Below are 20,498 nucleotides of genomic sequence, written 5' to 3'. Positions count from 1 at the left end.
TTGCTCAGTATTTGTGTCGCATGGTGTTCACTGAGCCTGAGTAAGTACACCTATAGTATTACTGCACACCATTCAGTGCAATGACATCGGTGAAATAAGACCAGAGGGTAGAGTAACACACAGGAGGCATACTTCCTGTGTGCTGATGTAGGACTATAAGAGACTGAACACACCCCATCAATACCAGAATAGAGGCATCACACTTGATGGACAGGTCTGTCAAACAGGATGAACTGATCTTTTAAAACCTAGAGGTTTGACAGAGAGAGCCCTGAGTCAAATAGAGTAATCAAGCAGACAAAAGGAAATGCAGATTACCTGTTGCTATGACGACCACAGCTGCAGCGTGTCAGCCATCCACTCAAGCAGAGGTCTAAATGGAGCTAGCTTTACAAACACCGTGAAATTTGATATTGGTTAGTGGGCCAGGTGCTTCCTAATAGCCAACGGTAGCAGCAGCATAACCATGTAACCCGGTTAACATGAAGCGCATAGCCGTTTAATTTCTTTCACCTAAGTTAAAATGATACTTCCTCATGCAAATGATGAGGCTGTCCTCATATGCATGTGTGTGTTAATGCATGTTTGTGGATGCACATTATATTTGTAATGAATGTGCACATTTGTTTGTGTTTCTGCCCCATGCGTGTGCTTCAAAGTTCAGTTTCTATATACATAAATTCAAGAATATTGAATTTCATAGTGAAGACATAGTAGATGTTGAACTATGCCCAGGTTTGACATTTGGATTGGTGTGTCACATTCTGTATCTGCCAGGGCAGCTGGGAGCCAGAGAAAGGCACCCCTCACCCCCTCACACCCCTCAGCCAACCTAGCTGCATACAGTCTGAGACCCAGTCACCACCGACCCTCCCCCAGCCCCTCATCATCAGACACCAGCAGCTGGCAGCCTGCCCCATTTTTACTCCCTCCAGCACTTACTGGGGACTGACTAATCACAGCCAATGATTGCTCAGCACCAGTCGTGGCCACCACACCTGCCCCCTCACTGGTGGGACTGTCCCATCTGGGACCTTATGATGGGGAAATCTGGGGTCTAAGGGGCATATCTTCTTACTTCTCAGAACAGCTAAAGGTGCATTGAGGACAAAAGAGAAAATAACTAAAAGAAAATCAAGACATCAATGACTGAAGCAAAATCCTGTCATTGAAGAGATTGAGGTTATGTTTCTGTCAACATAATGTGATCATAGCGGAAGAAAGGGTTGTGGATATAGAAATGCATTGTAGAGCTAACTATGCAATCCAAAAGTGAAACCTTCCTGTCTACATGGCTGGCAGACTCCCAATGGTTATCACAGCAAACTTTATTTCCTTCAGTCTAAAAATATTCTTAGAGGTTTGGGTGCAGTCATGAAACTGCCATTTCTTTTGTAATCCAGTGCTCATGATTAAAACAATGCCTTTGCATAGGTGACAATGTGGTGCGGAGAGCTGTGTATAGTATGTGCTGCCATGAGCCATCACCGTTAAGCAGGGGCCAGATGGTAGGTTGATCGTCATGCACATTGCTGTTCTACTCTGGTATCTGTCTTCCTCATTACAGTCCTCTCTCACTCTCACACACGTAGGCTGCAATGAAATTATTGGCTTAAATCTTGAGGTGCAGCAGTATAACCTTTATCTTGCTACACAGGCTACAGAAGTCTTTGGGCTTAGACCAAAATCTTCAAGCAAACAGTCATACAGTATACATGAATCCATAATCAGGAATATTTTTGTATCAATATTTGAAGAAAACCTGAATTACCGGTGTTTGTACTGTCATTTGCATGTCCCAAATTTCCAGTTGTTGAATGTTTTGTAAATGCAAAAATGTACATCTATCCATCTACTGAGCAAAGACTTAGTTTATTACCCTAAAAGCTCAGGCACACACACACACACGCACACGCACACGCACACACACACACACACACACACACACACACACACACACACACACACACACAAGCATGATTGTTGCCAGGATGGTGGCCATTTGTGGGGGAGATCATACGGCAGAGGTGTCTTGTCTGTCAGCTTTGGGTTCAAAACAGGCGATGAGTATTTATCTTCTTTGACACGCGCTGACATAGAAGGCTATATTTAGCTTCAGGCGTCTGTGCGTGAAGTGACGCTGCAGCGGGCGCACGCACAATTATTATGGAGTGATTACGCACACTCGAGCAAATAATACCACCATGTATGTCCTGGGTAGGTTTCAACTTTTATTGGGGGGAAAAAAAATCGAAAAATCATACACAACTTTGTTCGCCTTACAGAATCTCCTCAACATTTCCGTTGGTGTTTCATGGCAGATTTGGATTTTAATTAGTTCCGTGTCTGTTTTTGGAAAGGTTGGGCTTTATTTCATGGGTGATGGGTGAGCAGATCTGTGCCTAATCAAACAAATGCTTTTGATAGCCTGTGGGTGCATGTGGAATGCGGATGTAAAACCCATCAGTTCATTCAAAATAAAAGATAAAACATTAACACGCGAACTATAATCGACTGTAATCGAAATAAACATTAGAAGGGTGTTCAGATTTCACTCTAACTTCCCATAGGGCTGTGAATGAATGATTACTGGAGATAGAAAGACACTGTAAAGTAGGCCTATTATATGGTCACTGTGAACTCAGACACAGGACAAGTCCTTATATGAATTTGATCGGAATAATGATGAAATTTGGTTAGGGGTAGGCCTACAATATTTCACCTTACTTTTCAGGGCATCGTGAGGGTGTAGGCTTACTGCACTTTATGAATAATGAAAAAATGACGTAAACAATGCGGTCCTCTTTGCAGCTCGGGCTTGAGGCGGGCGGACCGAGGCGTGATGCGGTCGTGACGTAGATTCAGTCGGGGATCTTTAATCCTCTGCCGCAGCAGCACAGCCGGTAACCGGAGGAGGGGGTAGCACGGTCGGACAGGAATGGACAACACAGGGTAGGCTGCTTCAAGGCCGAATAGCTCGGTCTTTTGCTAGATGATCATAATTACCGAGTAGAACGACGACAGATCGCTTAAATCATCAGCCGACTGTTATTTGCGTAGGCCAGACCCCCTCCTCTATCTCTCTCTCCATATTCTCAAAGACTGTTCTATATTTTTTCCATAACAGACTGAAAATCGGAAAGGCTATAAGAGATATCTCCCAAACGCATATCTCCGCTTTAGTAAATGGGTGATTTCGGCTGCGGCTTGCTAGCAGCGGCGAATATAAGCACTCTCCTTGACGAATCACCTACGCCTTGTCCTCTCCGGTTTCCTGCAGCCAGTTGCGTCCCGGTTCGCCCTTCAGCTGCGTCGCCGCGTCCCCGCTGTTCCTGTCAGCTGCTGCGCATCAGCAAAACATGCAGGATGAGCCTGTGGGGGTGACAACCACGCAATTACCCCCGTCAACCGAGGAAAACGACAGCAGCACTAAATCGATCAGCAAAACCGGGAAGCAGCCGAACCAAGCCGACTGCCAATTGGGCTCGTTCACACCGGACTACAACCATCTGAACCAGAATCGAGATTTTCCCGATTTCGATCGTGATCATTTTTGTCCGACGCAGTCTATCTGTGACCTTCAGCACAACCGGAAAATACATCAGCAGTTAAGTCAGCACACTGAGTTTAGCTCCACAGAGTCGCCCCCACCCCAGGGACAATTTAGTCACCTGCCGCAGACGCAGCCCTTCTCCAAGCCCGACCACAGCGCCGACCCCCGCGGCTCTCCAGTGGAAGAGACTGAAGCCGATGCTGCCTCGCCATCACTCACTTCCGTAAATCCAAACAAGATCCAAATGGACTCCCCCATCACGCACCATATAAATAACGGCAATGGCAGCAACAGCACCGGCAATATGTTGTCCGGAGGTCTCGGTGCCGGTTTCCCGAACCTCCCGACCCAGGAGATGCAGAGTGCCAGTGGGGGCTCGTCTTCACCTCCTCTCCCTGGGTTCGGCACCCCTTGGTCCGTCCAGACCAGCTCCTCGCCACCTCCCGTGCCCAACTCAATCAATCCCATCCACGCCAACGCGATTAACCCGATCCCCAACACGGAATCTGACAACAGCTTCTACCCAGGTATCCCCTCCTCCATCAACCCGGCCTTCTTCCAGAGTTTCTCGCCGGTGTCAGCTAATCCGTGCGCCGGGATTAATGTACAGGGCTTCAGCGGGCCTTTCTCGCCCCAGATAAACGTCCCTCAGCAGCCGCAGAGCCGCAGGTCCCCTGTCAGCCCCCAGATGCATCCCCAGCAGGGCGCCTTCCTGCAACAGAGGAACAACTACAACCACCATCAGGTGAGCTACAGGAAAAAAAGAAAGAATGGCATCCAGGTAGAGAGGGGCAGGGAGGATGAGAGGCAGTATAGTATCATGTTTATTCTTCTGTTGCTCAATGTAGGCCTACCCGTTCAGTGCACAGAAGCTAGGCCTGCAGAAAAAGATTTAATACCTCAGTACAGGATAACATAACTTAAACCTTTGTGGCCTCTTGGAATCATTATTGATGCTGTATGTTTGTGCAGGCTGCCACCAGGATGTCCCAAGGTTAGGGAGCATCTTGTGACGCTGCAGAGATAAAGCATAGCCTCAAGAGTTGTGTGCGTGTGTGTGTGTGCACTCTGAGCCCATGGTCTTTGAAGGCTAAATAGTTTTATTATAATCCATTTGTCATGTCCTCTGCAAGGGCTGAAGTCACTACTCTCGGGGCAAAGGGAGGGAGGGGTGAGACAAGGGGAACAAGGGAGCATCACTGAATCTGACTGTTGTTCTCTGCCTGACGCTGGCACTGCGATGCAGTCACATGGGTTTGGACCATCCTTGTCTTGTGGTTCACTCACTGGAAATACAAAGGCTCGCAGAGTTTGGTGTCCTAAATGGACGCTTATCTGGCTGACATGAAAACATCTAGTATCTGGGTGATAATGTGTGTGTGTTGGACTGAGAAGGTGGGGGAGGGTGGAGTTAGGAGTTACAGTGGAGTCATCAACTCATTGTGCAAAAGCTGTGCCAGTAGGGGAGAAGAGACCAGCAGTTTCAGAGGCACACATGGAGATACACATGATGCTCTCATGACCAATATTAGCCCCCTGCTCCAGGTTTTTCATGTGATTGATCGCCTGTTTGCCATTTTTGTGTGTATGTCTTTGTGCATGAACCTGTGTACGACTGTGCTCAAAGTGCGTATGCATTGCTTTGTGTCTGACCTTTAACCCCCACCATTGATATGGTGTAAATATAAGTTCCATTAAACATCTAAAACCAGCCAGCCCAACTGGCACCACCATCACGCTCACAAAGATTGGTTTGCAATTGATGCAGCCAAGAAAAATAGATTTAGTTTAGCTTTCATAGCCTATATATTCAGTGTGAAAGCAGAAGAAAGATGATCACGCATGGTGACAGATTTTCTTGTGAAAGCACGTGAGATTTAGCATGATGAGATTCAGTGTATGATATGCTTAAGAGTGGACGCAAGGCCCGTGCAGGCGGAGAGAGTGTGTGTAATGTGCGCTGCTGGTGTTGCAGCACACATGATACTTAGTATTAGTCTTAAAGCCTTAAATCTTCTTACCCACCCACCCTATTACAGGAGCAGATCAGGCCCGGCTGTGGCTGACAAAGAGAAAACGACAGGATAGGATGAAAACAAAGTCATATATGGATACTTAAAGGTGCCAAAAGGTGAACATGGTCTTTCAGTCTCAATCTCTAACCCCCACCCCCTCCACCTCCTTTCTCCACACCCTGTCCTTGATGTGTGTGCAGCCAATGGTGAAACCGTCTCCCTGGGGCAGTCACCAGGGGAGTGGCTGGGGCTCGGGGGGGATGTCCTGGGGCCGGGACCACCGCAGAGGGGGCGGCATGGGCGTACCTGGCTCAGTCAGCCATGTCTCACCCATGAAGAAACCGTTCTCCAGCAACGTTATCGCCCCTCCGAAGTTCCCACGGTCTGGTGGATCACTTGGGCCCAAGTCCTGGCTCGAGGAGAACATGTTTCGAACAGACAGCAACAGCAACACCTTGCTGCCTCTGCAGGTACATGTTTAACAGTTTAAATGTGTTGCTGGTCTGTGTTTTGTTTTTTGTTTTTGTTTTTTGCACGGTGGTTAAGGGAAGGGGAAGGTTGTTTTGAGTTTAACTGTTTATTTGATTGTGTCTGTGTGGTACTCTATTATTATATTGTTTATTATTATAAAAACAATGGTTTTAGTGTTGGGAAAGAACTGGTACTAGAGGATCATCTCCTGGATTAGATATTGGATCAAGGGACTGACAGAGGAGACAGACTGTACGAGCGTGCACACTTTAATACTTCCGACCAAGCCGAGGGAGAGATAAAGAGAAGAAAAAGGTGGGGATAAGGCTTTGGATGAGTTCTGGTGCCATTTTGTAGTACACTGAAGCATAAGCTAAAAGGGAACAAACATTAGTCTTAGTAATGGATACAGTGTAGTCCAAGAGAGCAAAGGATTCTTTCAAAGACCACAGCAGAGAGTAAATATCAGCTCCAGCAGGGCTAGTTAGCATTTCAATCACATGGGTGTGGTGTGGATTGATTCCACTGCAGCTTGTATCAAAGGTGTCACACAGTGGGGGCTGGGCTGGATTCAAGCTGAGAAAACTTTAACAGCTTGTAGGTGAGACAGATCTATTTCAGGTATCAAGGTTGCTAAAGCTCTTTCTCCAAAGCAACTAATCTCATCCCATTTTAATATGCGCACTGACAGATGGTAGAGACGCATAAGAGATATCTGTTGGTGGTCATCACAAATTACTGAACAAAATCCAAATGACATGAGCGTTATGTTTTCTCTCCTGTCGTAGCGGTTTGGTCTTGTATCAGCGACAGTTTTTCTTGGGTTCTATTGTGGCAAAATCCCCATTGTTTCCCAAAAATTAGATTAATTGGCTTCTAGCTAAAAAATATTAGAGCCATATTTTTTTTCTCAATAAAAATCTATTTCCCCTTTTCCTCTGCATGGTACGACTCAGCTCAACTTAGCAATGTGGATTATCTATCCAAATCCCTTAGTTACTCTGATATTATTCATGTGAAGCAGCCAAAAATTTGGAAATAAAACGCTTGTGTTGGGGGCTGGTAGAAAAGGTCGACATTTGGTGTCCCCCGTCCTCAAGAGGCTTGCCTTTTGTCAGGCTGCCATTGTAAATAACAATTTGCTCTGAATGACTTGCCTGGTTAAGTAAAGGTTAAATAACATTAAAAAATAAAATAACTACGCAACACACCCACAACTGACCAGCGGGGCTTCGACGTGAGGAGGTTTTATCTGCAGTGGAGAATGACTCAGTCCATTTCAGAAGGGCAGAGCAGATAAAACCAGATGCTCTTCACTAGCTTTCCCCTGTCTCATGGCCTGATGTGACTCGCCCGGGCCAGCGACCACTTGTCTCTCTTTGTGGTTTATTAAGTTATTTGTAAACAGTTTAATGAATGCATTTGGCAGATTTAACAAGTTAGTTAATGTTGGCTGAAATGTAAATGCGGTAAATCGATGTTTTACCCCGCACATTCCAGACAAATAGAATTACTTTTAATCAAATCACACTGAATCAATTTAAGACTGTGTGCATGGCTTGCTGACAATAATATCAAACATACATGCCGGTATTGATGATACATCTTATTGTAAACAAGATCTTAAGTTCACCTTGGATTTGTGAAGCAACATAATGTCCTGAAAAGACCTCAATAGCCATCTTTCTTTTTTTCCACAATATTTTCTGAGGCACCTTCTGCTAATTTTGTTGATCATTATTATTGATTGGAGGTCATATGTGTGTGTGTTCTTTGATTGTTGTCAAGTGAGACAAATTTGTTGTCTTTTATATTTCTTTTGAAAAAAGTAGCATGTGTGCCAGACTCTTTAACAGCAAATCACCAAATCAATAATAGTAAAAAAAAAACTTGTTTAATACATTCCATTGCCACCTAATGTAGCAAATTATTTACTTTGATCAAATCGATAACACACAATCATTTGTTCTAAGCATAGTGGCATGACTGGGTAAGACAGTCATAGCTGTGTGTAATGTTGTCTCAGAGGTCAAATAATGATATCACCAAATGGTGTACTGGTACTATGAGCTGAAATCTGTCGTGGTACCAGTGCCAAGGAGCACTACTCTTCCATTTCCAGGAAACAGGCCCGACTCCATGGATTGTTAATTTCCATAAACAGTGTCCGACACAGAATTCTTCAGATTCCAAGTCTTTTCCTTCCTTCCTTTCTGTTTAATGTTTGGCAGTCAGTGACACTTCTTCGCTGTGTCATGTTTTCAACATCAGCATGAAGAGGTATACTGAGGGAGATAGGAGAGGGTCAAGTACAAAACTTTTAATTTCAGAGAGTATATTGTTCCAGAATGAACCCGTTTACTTAACAGACCTTAACAGGGATTGTTGTGAAGTAATTCCTCACTGTTAAGAGGCATGCTGCTGCATCCTTAAAATAGAAGAGAATGTCCACTAGACATCACGTTTCCCTCAGCCGTATCCAACTCAACTTATGTGTTTCTCAAGTTTTTTCCCTAGGCAATATCCATCATTCTAACCAATCACAGGCCGTTTTTTGTGGCCATATCTTCTGCTGCCAGCAGTTCTAACTGGTGGCTTCGAGTCCTTCTGGATACCTTGGCCTGTCATCACAAATGACTCATAGACTTGCAAACCACTGAACTGGAAAGCTTGACTCTTTTGGTGAAGTGATCACTGGTTAACAGACAGTGGATGTGAGGCAGTATGGAGTGCCTGGTGACTCCATTATCAATAACACTGAAAAAGTAAAGCAATTTTAAACTAAATGTGAAAATGTAAGTGTGTAATATGAAAGTTGCCTTCACGGTTTTAGGGGACTAGTGTCCTGGACTAAAAACTCAGTCCACTATAGCATAAATTCAAGAGTTACTATTTGATCTCATGACCTCCTGAAGAATTCCTACTTTCACTATAATAGCAGAACAAAGGAAATAACATTGTCAAAGGAGCTTGACCAAACTATATTCCTTAATATTCAGTGCATGAGATTTTGATCTTCTATGTTTGTTTGCTTATGGTGGGGTAGGTTCGGTTATCTGTGATATGCTAGTCATCAGAACATTGGCGTATGGGTCGATGATGTTGATCTTACAACAGGCCTGCCTTATTGACTTACTGATGAGCTCATAACCTCCATCCCTGCTCTCAGGCTAAATGCCATTCTTGGATTTGCTTTCCATTCTCTCCGCCTCGGAGAATGAGTCCAGAGATCTTGCATGGGAAATCCGTTGTACGGGCCGCTCACAAACATACCTTTGGACCCCTAAAGTGAATAAATACGGAAAGAATGTTAATCCAGTCGTGTGCTACTCACACTCGTAAATCTCTTAAATGTTAAGCCAAACACCCACACTTCAGAGGCTTTATTACATTAAGCCAAATCGCAAAAGTGTGTTACAAACGCGATGCGTAGTGTAATTATGATATCCATAATGCCATGCATTTTGGCAGCTTCAGTATCAGCATTAGAAATCTGTGTGGATGATACAAGCGTATTTCTGTACTTTTGTTTCTCAGGACCGCTCCAGAGTGTACGACAGTCTGAACATGCACTCCCTGGAAAGCTCCCTGATTGATATCATGCGAGCGGAGCAGGATCCAATGAAGGGTAAGACTCTCCTTCTCTTACTGTCTAGATACAGGGGTTAGAGGGAGGTGAGTGTGTTGCAGGTTGTGTGGAGGAAGCCCAATATCCTGCAGATTCACTCGGTACAGTGTTACAGTGATACAGTGACTGGCCCATTCCTCCCAGAGCTGGGTTGTTTTACCCCAGACTGGCTTATTTTCTCCCTGCTGAGAGCTTATAACTACTGCCACTAGCTGCACATTTACATGACCTTCTATCTGTGATCCTGCTGCTACTTAACCTGGGCAGCACACAGAGAGGAGCAGAGGAGGAGGGAAGGCGAAAGCGGAGAGGCAGTACACTTTACTATGAATATCTCCAATTAGTTATGGATATTTAATGTCTTGTGCCATATGTTATACATGGGGTATTCATTTTATTTTTATGATACACCTTACAAGAACTCGCTGGTTAACCTATAACGTGTATGTGTGTGCGTGCATGCACATACATACATACATACATACATACGTACATATGCACATACATATGTACATACATACATGCACACTCACTAGGTTCCTCATCAAATCATTCCTCCTGAGTAAGTAGGAGCAAACAAAGTATGTAGGGTGACACTGACAGGACAGGCACCGGCCTCTTGGCTCAGCTGCTGGACATCAGAGCAGCCGTGTCAAATGACTACACCACTAACCGTCTTGCCAGAGAAGACACTTTGTAATTTAGTAGTAAAGTAGCAGGCCAGCTACATTTAAACTGTATTTGGGTGGATTTACAATTTAAATATGGACACATAGAGATAACTTATGTGAGTCTTCATTGACACAAATCACTGGTGAAGCCATCTATAAATTGTTGTTATGTGCAGCAAGCACCATTGCACATTATTTTTGCTGCTTTGGTGAATGTAAATCAGGGACTGCAACTTCAATGCCCCTGTTGGTCCTTGGTTGGTTATTTGTAGATTCAACACTGAGGCCCTGCTAGAACTGAGACTGGGTGTCAACCTCCTTCCCAGGTTGAGTTTCTTGTTTTTCCTGCAGGAGCAGATGGAGAGGACATGGGCCAGTGTGCACAGCAGAGAGAGAGAGGGAACTAGACTAATTTTAGATGTGATCACACTTTCACACGCTGTGTGTGACAGCCAAGAGAGGAGAGGAGAGGGGAGAAGAGGATGGCTTAGAAGGGTGGGCTCTGCCATTTATAGCATTGCCATGGCTAACCTAACAGTGTATACTGGCTAGCAGCTCCAAACTATCACGACTCTAATAAACTAACTTGGTAAATAGAAAAGATAGAAGATATAGAAGATATAAAAAATGTATTTGATAAATTTGCAATGAAAAAACATGTTGTATTTTTTCAGACAGTATATATGCAAATGTAAATTTGCCCTTTATGCAGGTAGTTGTTTTATTTTGCCAGTCAGTGACAAGATACATCAGCCCTGCAACGTTTATTAAAATCAGGCCAAAGGTGTGGTTCTCATGGCCCTTCACACTTGCTTTCTTTGCACTAGAGAGCCAGTTGTATTTGAAGACTCCCCTCTCTGTGGATTCCTGGTGATGGCAGACTCTGTGCAGCTTGATGTTATGCTAAGTTGTTTCTGTGTTCTTATTATGCCAGCTCAGGCTGCCTTTGGGGATAAAGATTTGTTTTGTCCTTCTGGTGCTGACTGTAGTGTTCCGTGTGGACATGTGACAAGTCTGCAGCACATACACATGCAGGCACTGCGTGGTGTGTGTGTGTGTGTGTGTGTGTCCATGTACGCGTGTGTGAGTGCGTATAGATGTACACACCCATGTAAACACATTGGCCTCGCCCTGTCCTCCCCATCTGCTCTGTGTCTCATCCCTACTTGTGTGTGTGTGTGTGTGTGTGTGTGTGTGTGCGCGTGTGGGTGTGACATTTGTGTGTATATGTGTGTTTTTCATGTCAGGCCGTGTTGGATGCCCTCACCCTGGGGCCGACAGCCTGCTCATGCTCAATGGTAATTATCTCTTAGCACCATGTCGCTCCGTATCTCTGCTCCATTCATGATGCTTTCACTATTACTCCTCATTAGAGAGATGCTCTAGATTCACTGGGGCAGCAGTGTGTTAGTAGATCTGAGTAAGAAATGAAAATGTCTATCTGTATTTTTGTCTATCTCTATGTTTAAATGATCTATATTGCGATCTGAGACACACCGCTGCTACTCAAATGAACATTTCTTTGTAGTTCCACTTTGGCTCTATATATGTTATCTGTGGCTTTTGGTGGGCTGTACATAAGTGCAGTATCAGCGATGCTACCCGATGCCTCTCATCACTCTGTGCTTGTCCGTGAGAGCAAGCACCAAATTTGATCAGTTCAGACCCAATTTGTACCAGAGATTACTGTATTACTTCCATCCTATTTCAAAGTATGTTGCATAGGAGTGTTTTGTAACGGTGCTCACATGATAAGCTAGAATGTTTCCATTGTTAAAAGTCACATGAGAAGCTGGAATGCACCACAAACAGGACTCTGCTTTATCTGAATCCTCTCTTTAACATGAGGATTGTCAGTATGTTCAGTTCTACTTATGCAGGCAGCCTAAAGCCCATTTAGACTAATGACAGCCCTGTAAAGCCCCTTTGCCTTAATATGTGGACACAGTCATAGGGTTGACAAAAATCATGTCTTTTTTTTTTTTTGAGCGTGCATTTTAATGTTACTGCTATTTAAGATATAGGGCAGATTAAAGTATTTAGAGGGCAATTTAGTGTCTTTTTTCTGTGACTGACAGCTTATTTGACACGGTCTGAACTGGCAGTAAATGGTTGGATAAAGAGGTTTGCAGGTATAAGTCTATAAAGATTCTCTGCACTTCTGAAACTTGTGCTCTGTACTTTGTTTACATGCAGCCAGGAGCTATGGGAGACGTAGAGGTAAATCCAGCTTTCTGCAACATGTCTGTGTTCTTGTGGCTTATTTTGTCATGGCATGCTTTAAAGCTACCAAGCTGAGGCCTTGGGTCTGGATACACACAAAATTCATTTCTACTCTCCTATTTTCTGGCCATATTTACGGTGTTGTTATGTACTTGTGATGTTTACATGTTGCCTAATAATTTGCATTGGAAAATAAAACAACAACAACATTACTTTCGATTCTATTATGTTTATATCCAGACATGCATGAACTGAGGGTTTCAGGTTTGGTTACATGTTTAACCTGGCCCATTATGTCAGTTGTGCCTCTGCTCTGCTATTTAGTGAACAGCTTTGTCCCACATAGCCTGCTTTTCCACACTTGCTTTATCTGCCACACTACTCAGAGTGGAGCACACATGATTGCGTGTCCTGGACTTAGACCTATAAAAACTAGATTGGATGTAATCCTCCATCACTTTAAGCTTGTGCTTTGTCTCTCAACCGCTGAGCACAAAGCTGCAATGAAAGTGGACACAGTGTTTTATAGGCAGCCTCTCCTCTGAATTAGTGTTCTGTCCTTGTCCTTGCAGAGATATAAATTCTGTCAGTCTGCTGTAAAACCTCCATACCATATGTGTTTGTGACCATGTAATTTTCAAAGCCTCACACTTGCTTTTGGCCTCACCTGTCCTCCGTCTCCACCAGGCCGTTCCTCCCTCTTCCCTATTGATGACAATCTCCTTGATGATGGCCATGGCAACCAGGGTGTCCCAGGAGTGCTCGGCTCGCCCAACTGTTACCCCCACCAAAACGGAGAGCGCATCGAGCGCTTCTCCCGTAAAGTGTTTGTGGGCGGTTTGCCCCCTGACATAGATGAAGGTGAGAGGAAGATCATAAACTGACTGATCCCTCTAGTTGATTTTTTCATCTGACCGTCCTTCTCTCTTTTTGCTTGTGTAATGCTCCTGTTTTCTGTCTCTGATCAGATGAGATAACCTCAAGCTTCCGCCGCTTTGGTCACCTGGTGGTTGACTGGCCACACAAAGCAGAGAGCAAGTCCTACTTCCCCCCAAAAGGTATTACTGCAGGAGAAAGGCTCCATAATATTTAAAATATCAGTTACTAAGGGAGTTGCACCAGTTACTTGCTTTACTCTAGATGTTAAACTTACATCCCTTTTACACTGAAATAAAATCACATTATCACCCGGGACTTGAGCTCAGTCTTAACAGGTTAATCAGCATTTCAGTCCCATGCACTGAACCCTGCAGCCGCCCCGGGTAATTATTGGCTTCGCAGAGGTGTAAACGGGTCAGCTGCTAATTTGCAACACATGTACGAGTGGCAATGCAGGACATGCTCTACATTTTAAATAGGCCCATTAGCACAGTACAACTTTAACCTCCATAATATGATAAATTACAAATAATTCACCATATTTTAGATTGGGCTCTGAGTTGTGGTTATTTTGTATAGTTGCAATTAGAGACCATCGGGATGGAAAATCAGAGAAAACACTGCATCTCAGGCGGGTTAGCAGTTAACCTGGAGATGAAATGTATGACTTTTGTTTTTGCGCATAGTCCCAGATTAAAAAACCACATAAACCCCCTGCTTGGCGTAAAAGTGGAATAAGATGCTCATAAGTAAGGATTAATTTGAGAACGTCCTGATGAAACTGGGTTAGAACATGTCCCTCATGGTCATGTTTGTTCCCAAGTGTTTTATTGTAGTCTTCCTATCTAGATTGTATCTTATTGAGGCTATGTGTGTGTGTGTGTGGTGTGTATGTGTGCGTGTTTTTCTAGGATATGCCTTCCTGCTGTTCCAGGAGGAGAGCTCAGTGCAGGCTCTGATTGAAGCCTGCATGGAGGAGGATGGGAAGCTCTACCTGTGTGTTTCTAGCCCCACCATAAAGGACAAACCAGTGAGTTCAGCAGCAAAACTCCCCTGCAGGGGGTGGGCTCCTGCTAAAAAGACCGAATACATTTTTTTTTATGTTCTGGAGTTCATTTAACATAATGTTTGTCTGTGACTGCAGGTACAGATTCGCCCCTGGAACCTGAGTGACAGCGACTTCGTCATGGACGGCTCTCAGCCGCTTGATCCCCGCAAGACCATCTTTGTGGGAGGTGTTCCTCGCCCCCTGAGAGCAAGTAAATACTCCCATATTGTTATTCTCAACCAGTGTCATCTCTGTTTGCCTTTTAGTAAGCAGATCCAGATGTTGTTGTCGTCTTGACAGGTACATATTGCAGAGGTACATTTGATCATCATGAGAGGAGCATCTGAGATCTGGAACAATCCCGTCTACAGCAATTAGTTTGACAGCCGCTCCCCCACTCTGTATCACCTCCTCCCCATTCTCACCTCCTCCTGTGTCACTTCCTCATCTCCTCTAACAATCTCTTTTCCTTTTTATCCTTCCACCTATTAATTCTCTCGTCTTCTCTGTCCTTCTCTTGTGCTACTCTCTCTCTCTCTCTCTCCCAGTCGAGCTGGCCATGATTATGGACCGTCTTTACGGTGGAGTCTGCTATGCAGGAATTGACACTGACCCAGAGCTCAAGTACCCAAAGGGCGCGGGGCGGGTAGCCTTCTCTAATCAGCAGAGTTACATTGCTGCCATCAGCGCACGATTTGTCCAGCTGCAGCATGGAGACATTGACAAGCGGGTAAATTGCCACCCTTCTCTTTTCTCATTAGCAACCGAGCCCCGGTTGAGAAATTCAGAAACAGAGTGTGTGTGACTCAGTAGTCATTAGGATGTGTCATTCAGACCATTTGTGCCTGCTTGTGTGTGCATGCATGCGTATGTTTGTGTGTGTGCCATCAACATCATCACACTCATGTAGTCAGTGGCTTGTTGCTATGGTGAGGCGAAAGCTTATTAGGGCTGATTGAATTTGCTTCCTTCCCCGTTTCTGCTCCCATAAGCCCAGAGTGCTTTTTTATTAATATCAGCCTCTGAAAGCCCCTCCAGTCTGTTGTCTTATCAGTGCCTTATCTGAATGTGCATTCTGTTGAATTTTTGGTCTTCCCCGTGTTTAGCTGCTATATTTTACTTTATTTTTACTACTGAAGTGTTTCAATGAACATTTTTGACCCTGTGCTCTGTCAGTGATCACCTGTGTACATCCCACATCTGATCTCATATGTTTCTGTGCAGGTTGAGGTGAAGCCCTATGTCCTAGATGATCAGCTGTGTGATGAGTGCCAGGGCGCTCGCTGTGGAGGGAAATTTGCTCCATTTTTCTGTGCTAACGTCACCTGCCTGCAGTACTACTGTGAATTCTGCTGGGCCAACATCCACTCCCGCGCCGGCCGAGAGTTTCACAAGCCCCTGGTGAAAGAGGGGGCCGACCGCCCCCGCCAGATCCACTTCCGCTGGAACTAGAGATGCGACCACAGCCACGGTGACACGGTCAGAGGGAAAGGAAAGAAAACGCTGGCTAACAGGAAAAAGAGCATCGCTCTGCCTCTCCTGCTCTCCTAAGCTATCAGTATAATCAAGTACATAACACTATACAGTATATATATATACATATATCTATATATCTTTTGTAGCAGCCAAACACCACAAGCCTCAGTTTTTCACCAAAACCCCCCTCACATCTCAGGCTCTGACAACTCTACAACTCTTTTGTGGTACTTTCATGTTTTCTAAGAGGAGATTTAAAAAGAGATTGATTTTTGTAGTTTTTTTTATTATTATTATTTTTGTATGTGAGATTTAAAGTAGATATGGGAATGTTTTTGCATGGGGGCAGCTTGTCTGTCTGTCTGTTTGTCTGCTGCTAGCCACCCCACAGTGCGTGTAGCGCACACTTGTTACTGGGAAAATGTTGATCCTGTAATCTCGACGCCTGCCCCAGGTCATTAACCAAAGGTAGCAAAACGATAGGAAGCATAAAACTGATACATTTCTGCCGCAAAACAAACTCTTATTTTCTAATGTTGCTATGTGCTCTTTCTTCTTGTTAGGGAGTTTATTAAAAAAGATTATAGGGTTATCTCTGCGCTCATATTGACCCATAAAATGTTACCTCAGAATACAAAATCTGGTTTGTATTAACTTTATTCAACAATGACATTTATAATTACAAGCTATATTAGAAGCTTCGCTGCTATATATATATATATGTGTGCATATATATATATATATGAATAGATGTATAGGTATTATATTTAATGCCATTTATAAATCAGAATCATGAAAAATGAAATGCAGTCTGCACTCAACCACTTATGGCCCCCATTGCTGTGGAAAACGTTAAAGTGCATGTTATGTCAATAGGCTTAGCTACACAAATTGCATGCAGGATAGATGTTAAGAAAAATCACTTTGCATAAAAAAACAAACCACTGAAATCATTATTAAAGACAAGACATAAAATCCTATGGTGAGTAGCATGACCGATGTCTAAGAGAGAAAAAAATCAGATGAAGACAAAGCTAAACAAGTGAGGAAAAAAAAAACGTATTTAAACTTGCATGCACTGATGTTTATCTGTTGTTTGATCCGTTTACATACTTATGATACAAAAAGCGATATTGGTTCTACTGTAGATTAGTTGATGCCATCATTTTGTGACATGGTGGCCTGTATGGCAACAACAACAACAAAAAAAAACTCCTGTTGAGAAGCAGAGTGGTGTTCAGTGGTTTGTGTTTGTGTCGTCCCTGTGCTGTGTGACCCTTGTTAATGTAGACTGAGGTTGTAGTTTAGTTACAAGCAGATTATGTAGAGGAGGATACAACATCAAAATACTCTGCCTTCACACTTCAGATCCCTTATCTCGTATGGTAACAATGTTTATTTCTTAAGTAGCACCGCCATTAGCAGACCAGAGTCAAACACTAGACTTGAAAAGACTTGATGAGCTTGAAAAGGTGTAACTGGGAGAAAGTGCGTACGTGCAGCACACTGTGTGAAGCCAGTTGGTTACTGAGCATCCTTAGTACATGTTCACTTAGTTTTTATGATTTCTCCAAATCCAAATAACCGGTTGAAACAATCAGCTCCGGCACTGTGTTTCTGCAGCTCCATGAATCCAGAGAAATTCTGGCCCCAGTTTATGTCCTTTTACTGGAAGATGAAGAAAACGCACCTCCTCAGTTCGGTATTATAACGAGGATGATGACACGTCTTTCTTGACTTGCTAAATACAAATAACTGTGTTCTTTTTGTTGGTTTGTTTGTTTGTTTGTGTTGGACTGTGACCCCTTAAGGTTTGTCACTCTTAAATAATATTTAGGGACAATCTTTCTGTGAGCAAAGGATGTTGCTGGCGGCCCAGCGAATCCGTTTGGTACTGTACCGGTGTGTATCTCTGCAGTATAGCTCTGGTGTCCTAGTGGTTTTGTGTTTCCATGGCCTGGCGTGTGGTCCTTGGTATTGGTGTTTCAGGCGTCAAGTGTAAAACCCGTTACAAAACCTTAATGGAAATGAGATTTTCAGTTTTGTTACATCCACACTTTGATACTTTGATCTCTTTATTTATTTTGATTCTGTCAACCTGTCCCCCTCACTTGCCCTTCATTTTTTAAAATAATATTTTATGCACTACTTTTCTATATTCCCCCTAATTTCTATTGCTGTTGATTTCCCTCCCCGACAAGCTAATGACTTCACTGCAGACTTGGGATATCTTACTACTTTGCTATTAGCTTCTCCAAGACATCTGCATATTTATTCTATAGATGATTTATTAAATTTTATTTTTTCATTATCACTATTATTTAAGATGTAGCTTGAAGCAGTGGTCTTACGTTATCGCCCTGCATGAATAGAGCAGGAATCCGAGAGTTTCTAATATATTTTAAGGTAGTCTGGATGTTATGAGGACTGGGAGTCCAGTAGTGTCACAGGGTGCTGTAACACAGTCGATTCTACAGCATGACAGCCACGATCGGTGTGCAAATGAAAGCAAGCGAGTGATTTAGTAACTCCCATCGTTTATATATATATACATATATATATATATATATTTATATTTCCCTGTGGCTGTAGTTCTCACGGTGTCATACTCAGAAGAGAACTTGTTTGAATATCGTCACCTGTAACACTTGACTCGTGCTGTTTTGTGAGGTTCTATTTTCTATGTTGAACACTGTTACTTTGTTCTGTGTCTTTGTTTTTTTTTTTGTAAAAATCATATTTATTTCACTATTTTTGTAGACAAATAACTATTTGATTTTGATTGTATTTTTCTATTTAAATAGGACTATTATACCTTTTATTTCCCCGCCCTTCCCTCCCCCACACCCGAGGTGAATTATGTCCAAAAAGCAAAGTTCTGTTCAAAGACAAAGAATCATGTCGTTCAGATTTTAGTGCAGCATCAACGGTTTTGATAATACAATTTGATTACCTAATTCTTATTTTTAGTACACATTACACATTTAATTTAAAGGAAGGAAACATGAAGGTTCTATTATATTCATGGAAGACACTTGAGATTCTCCCCTGTCGCATCGAGGCCTCAGCTGCCTGTCCTCGTAGATGCTCTGAAACTTGAATATAACACATTTTGAAAGGCTGACTAACCTCGAATCTGTGTTGTGACGTGCAATACTGTTTCTAATGTTTGTATAAAAGTAAGAATTACAGTGTAAACCTTTTTAATGCAGATTTATTTTTTTCATTGCATATTTTGCAGATTTCTGATCCACAGTGTCATTTTTTACTGTCAGAAAATAAACCCCTTTTTTTCATTGCAACTATTTTTAAATCCAGATATCTTTGTACTGATGTAAATGATTGTAGTTATTTTGGATAGTGTTTTGCTAACAAAAGGAGAGACTTTTTCATGCATATTTCTATTTCATTTCATCTTGTTTTATCCCGTATTTTATTTCATTTAATAGTAGCAAAATTCTTGGAATAATTTTTCATATTAAATGTCATTGGTATTATTTTGTATTTTTATGTGGAAATACAGTATATATAATTTTAAGATGCTAATTGCTAAGATATTATTTTAAGTTGAATTATTTTTAAAGCTAAATATTTGTAATATTATTGTTAAAGTAACTAATTTCTAAATCAGAGTTTGTGTATAGATTCACAAAAAGTGGTTTATGAGGTGTTCGGATTGTAATTATTACTGAGTGGTTCTTTGATATGCAAAATGAATATCATGTTGATTTTTATTTTTTGTTGGTTTTGTATTTAAATGGGGTGTTGATTAAAACCTTTTTTTTTTCTTTCACTTCCTGAATAAAGACCCATTCTGTTTGGACACAGCATGGCTGCCGTGTGTGTTTTCTCCCGCTGCTCATGGTGCTGTGTGTGCTGTGTGTGCTTAAAGCTGTGCACTTTGCATTTATCTCACAGTGACGAAGTGGATTAAATATTGCACTTTATATGAGTGAGCTCAGGTCATACACAAGACTGGTCATATGCAGGGGTTTGCTGTACGTTTGTCAAGTGTTGCACATCTTCTTAAGAAAAGAAATGGCTGTGTATGAAGACAGGAGAATGAAAACCACGCTGATGTTTGAGATTTATCTTGACAAGCACAGCTATGATGAAGACTAGACATAAATATCATAACTGAGGACGACTGAACTTTTTTAAAAAATTGCTGTCCCACAACCATGCTTCCAGTTGTGGGACAGTGTGTATTCATGGTGGCACCTCTGTGTTTTTGTGTGTGTGTGTGTCTTGTGTGAACACAATAGAAACTTATAGATCACCTCTTTAGATTTTGGAGCACCTTGCTGCATAAATTTGAATATTTATGAGTAAGAACTCATAATTTTCTTACAACTACTATATTTAGCCCCATCTAGGGGTGAACTTTCAGACATACAACAGAGTTCAACACTGAGGTCAGCAGTCATGTTCTGAGGCATGGGTTCCTTAAAAACTAAGTTTTTTTTGTCCTCATTAGATGACGCCCTTATTCTGCAGGATCAAAGCTGTTGATTTATTCACTGGGAGTCTCCTA

At 42.7% G+C, this 20,498-nt stretch overlaps 1 protein-coding gene across 4 annotated transcripts; it reads left to right on the top strand.

Moving 5' to 3' along the window:
• Positions 1–2,880: 2,880 nt before the first annotated feature.
• On the top strand, positions 2,881–19,792 carry cpeb2 (cytoplasmic polyadenylation element binding protein 2). 4 transcript variants are annotated; one of them, XM_030049490.1, is made up of 11 exons: positions 2,881–4,298; positions 5,769–6,038; positions 9,577–9,667; positions 11,586–11,636; positions 12,535–12,558; positions 13,249–13,422; positions 13,530–13,619; positions 14,352–14,470; positions 14,585–14,699; positions 15,037–15,218; positions 15,713–19,792. In XM_030049490.1, the coding sequence occupies exons 1-11, from the start codon at positions 3,360–3,362 to the stop codon at positions 15,938–15,940; spliced, it is 2,283 nt and encodes a 760-aa protein (XP_029905350.1). In that variant the 5' UTR covers positions 2,881–3,359; the 3' UTR covers positions 15,941–19,792. The 4 variants fall into 4 exon arrangements, with proteins under 4 accessions (XP_029905350.1, XP_029905352.1, XP_029905351.1 ...); XM_030049492.1 differs by lacking the exon at positions 11,586–11,636; XM_030049491.1 differs by lacking the exon at positions 12,535–12,558.
• The last annotated feature ends 706 nt before the right edge of the window (positions 19,793–20,498 follow it).

This window comes from Myripristis murdjan, chromosome 4 (assembly GCF_902150065.1).
Source record: "Myripristis murdjan chromosome 4, fMyrMur1.1, whole genome shotgun sequence".
In the NCBI taxonomy this organism is placed as follows: Eukaryota; Metazoa; Chordata; class Actinopteri; order Holocentriformes; family Holocentridae; genus Myripristis; species Myripristis murdjan.
This window is presented reverse-complemented; position numbering and strand designations above follow the sequence as displayed.

What these genes read in the sequence shown, in the direction of transcription:
- cpeb2 (XM_030049490.1), top strand. Translation starts at nt 3,360, where the DNA reads ATGCAGGATGAGCCTGTGGGGGTGACAACCACGCAATTACCCCCGTCA. An exon ending in ACAACTACAACCACCATCAG is followed by an intron (nt 4,299 to 5,768) that starts GTGAGCTACAGG and finishes ATGTGTGTGCAG; the next exon opens with CCAATGGTGAAACCGTCTCC. An exon ending in ATGGAGACATTGACAAGCGG is followed by an intron (nt 15,219 to 15,712) that starts GTAAATTGCCAC and finishes GTTTCTGTGCAG; the next exon opens with GTTGAGGTGAAGCCCTATGT.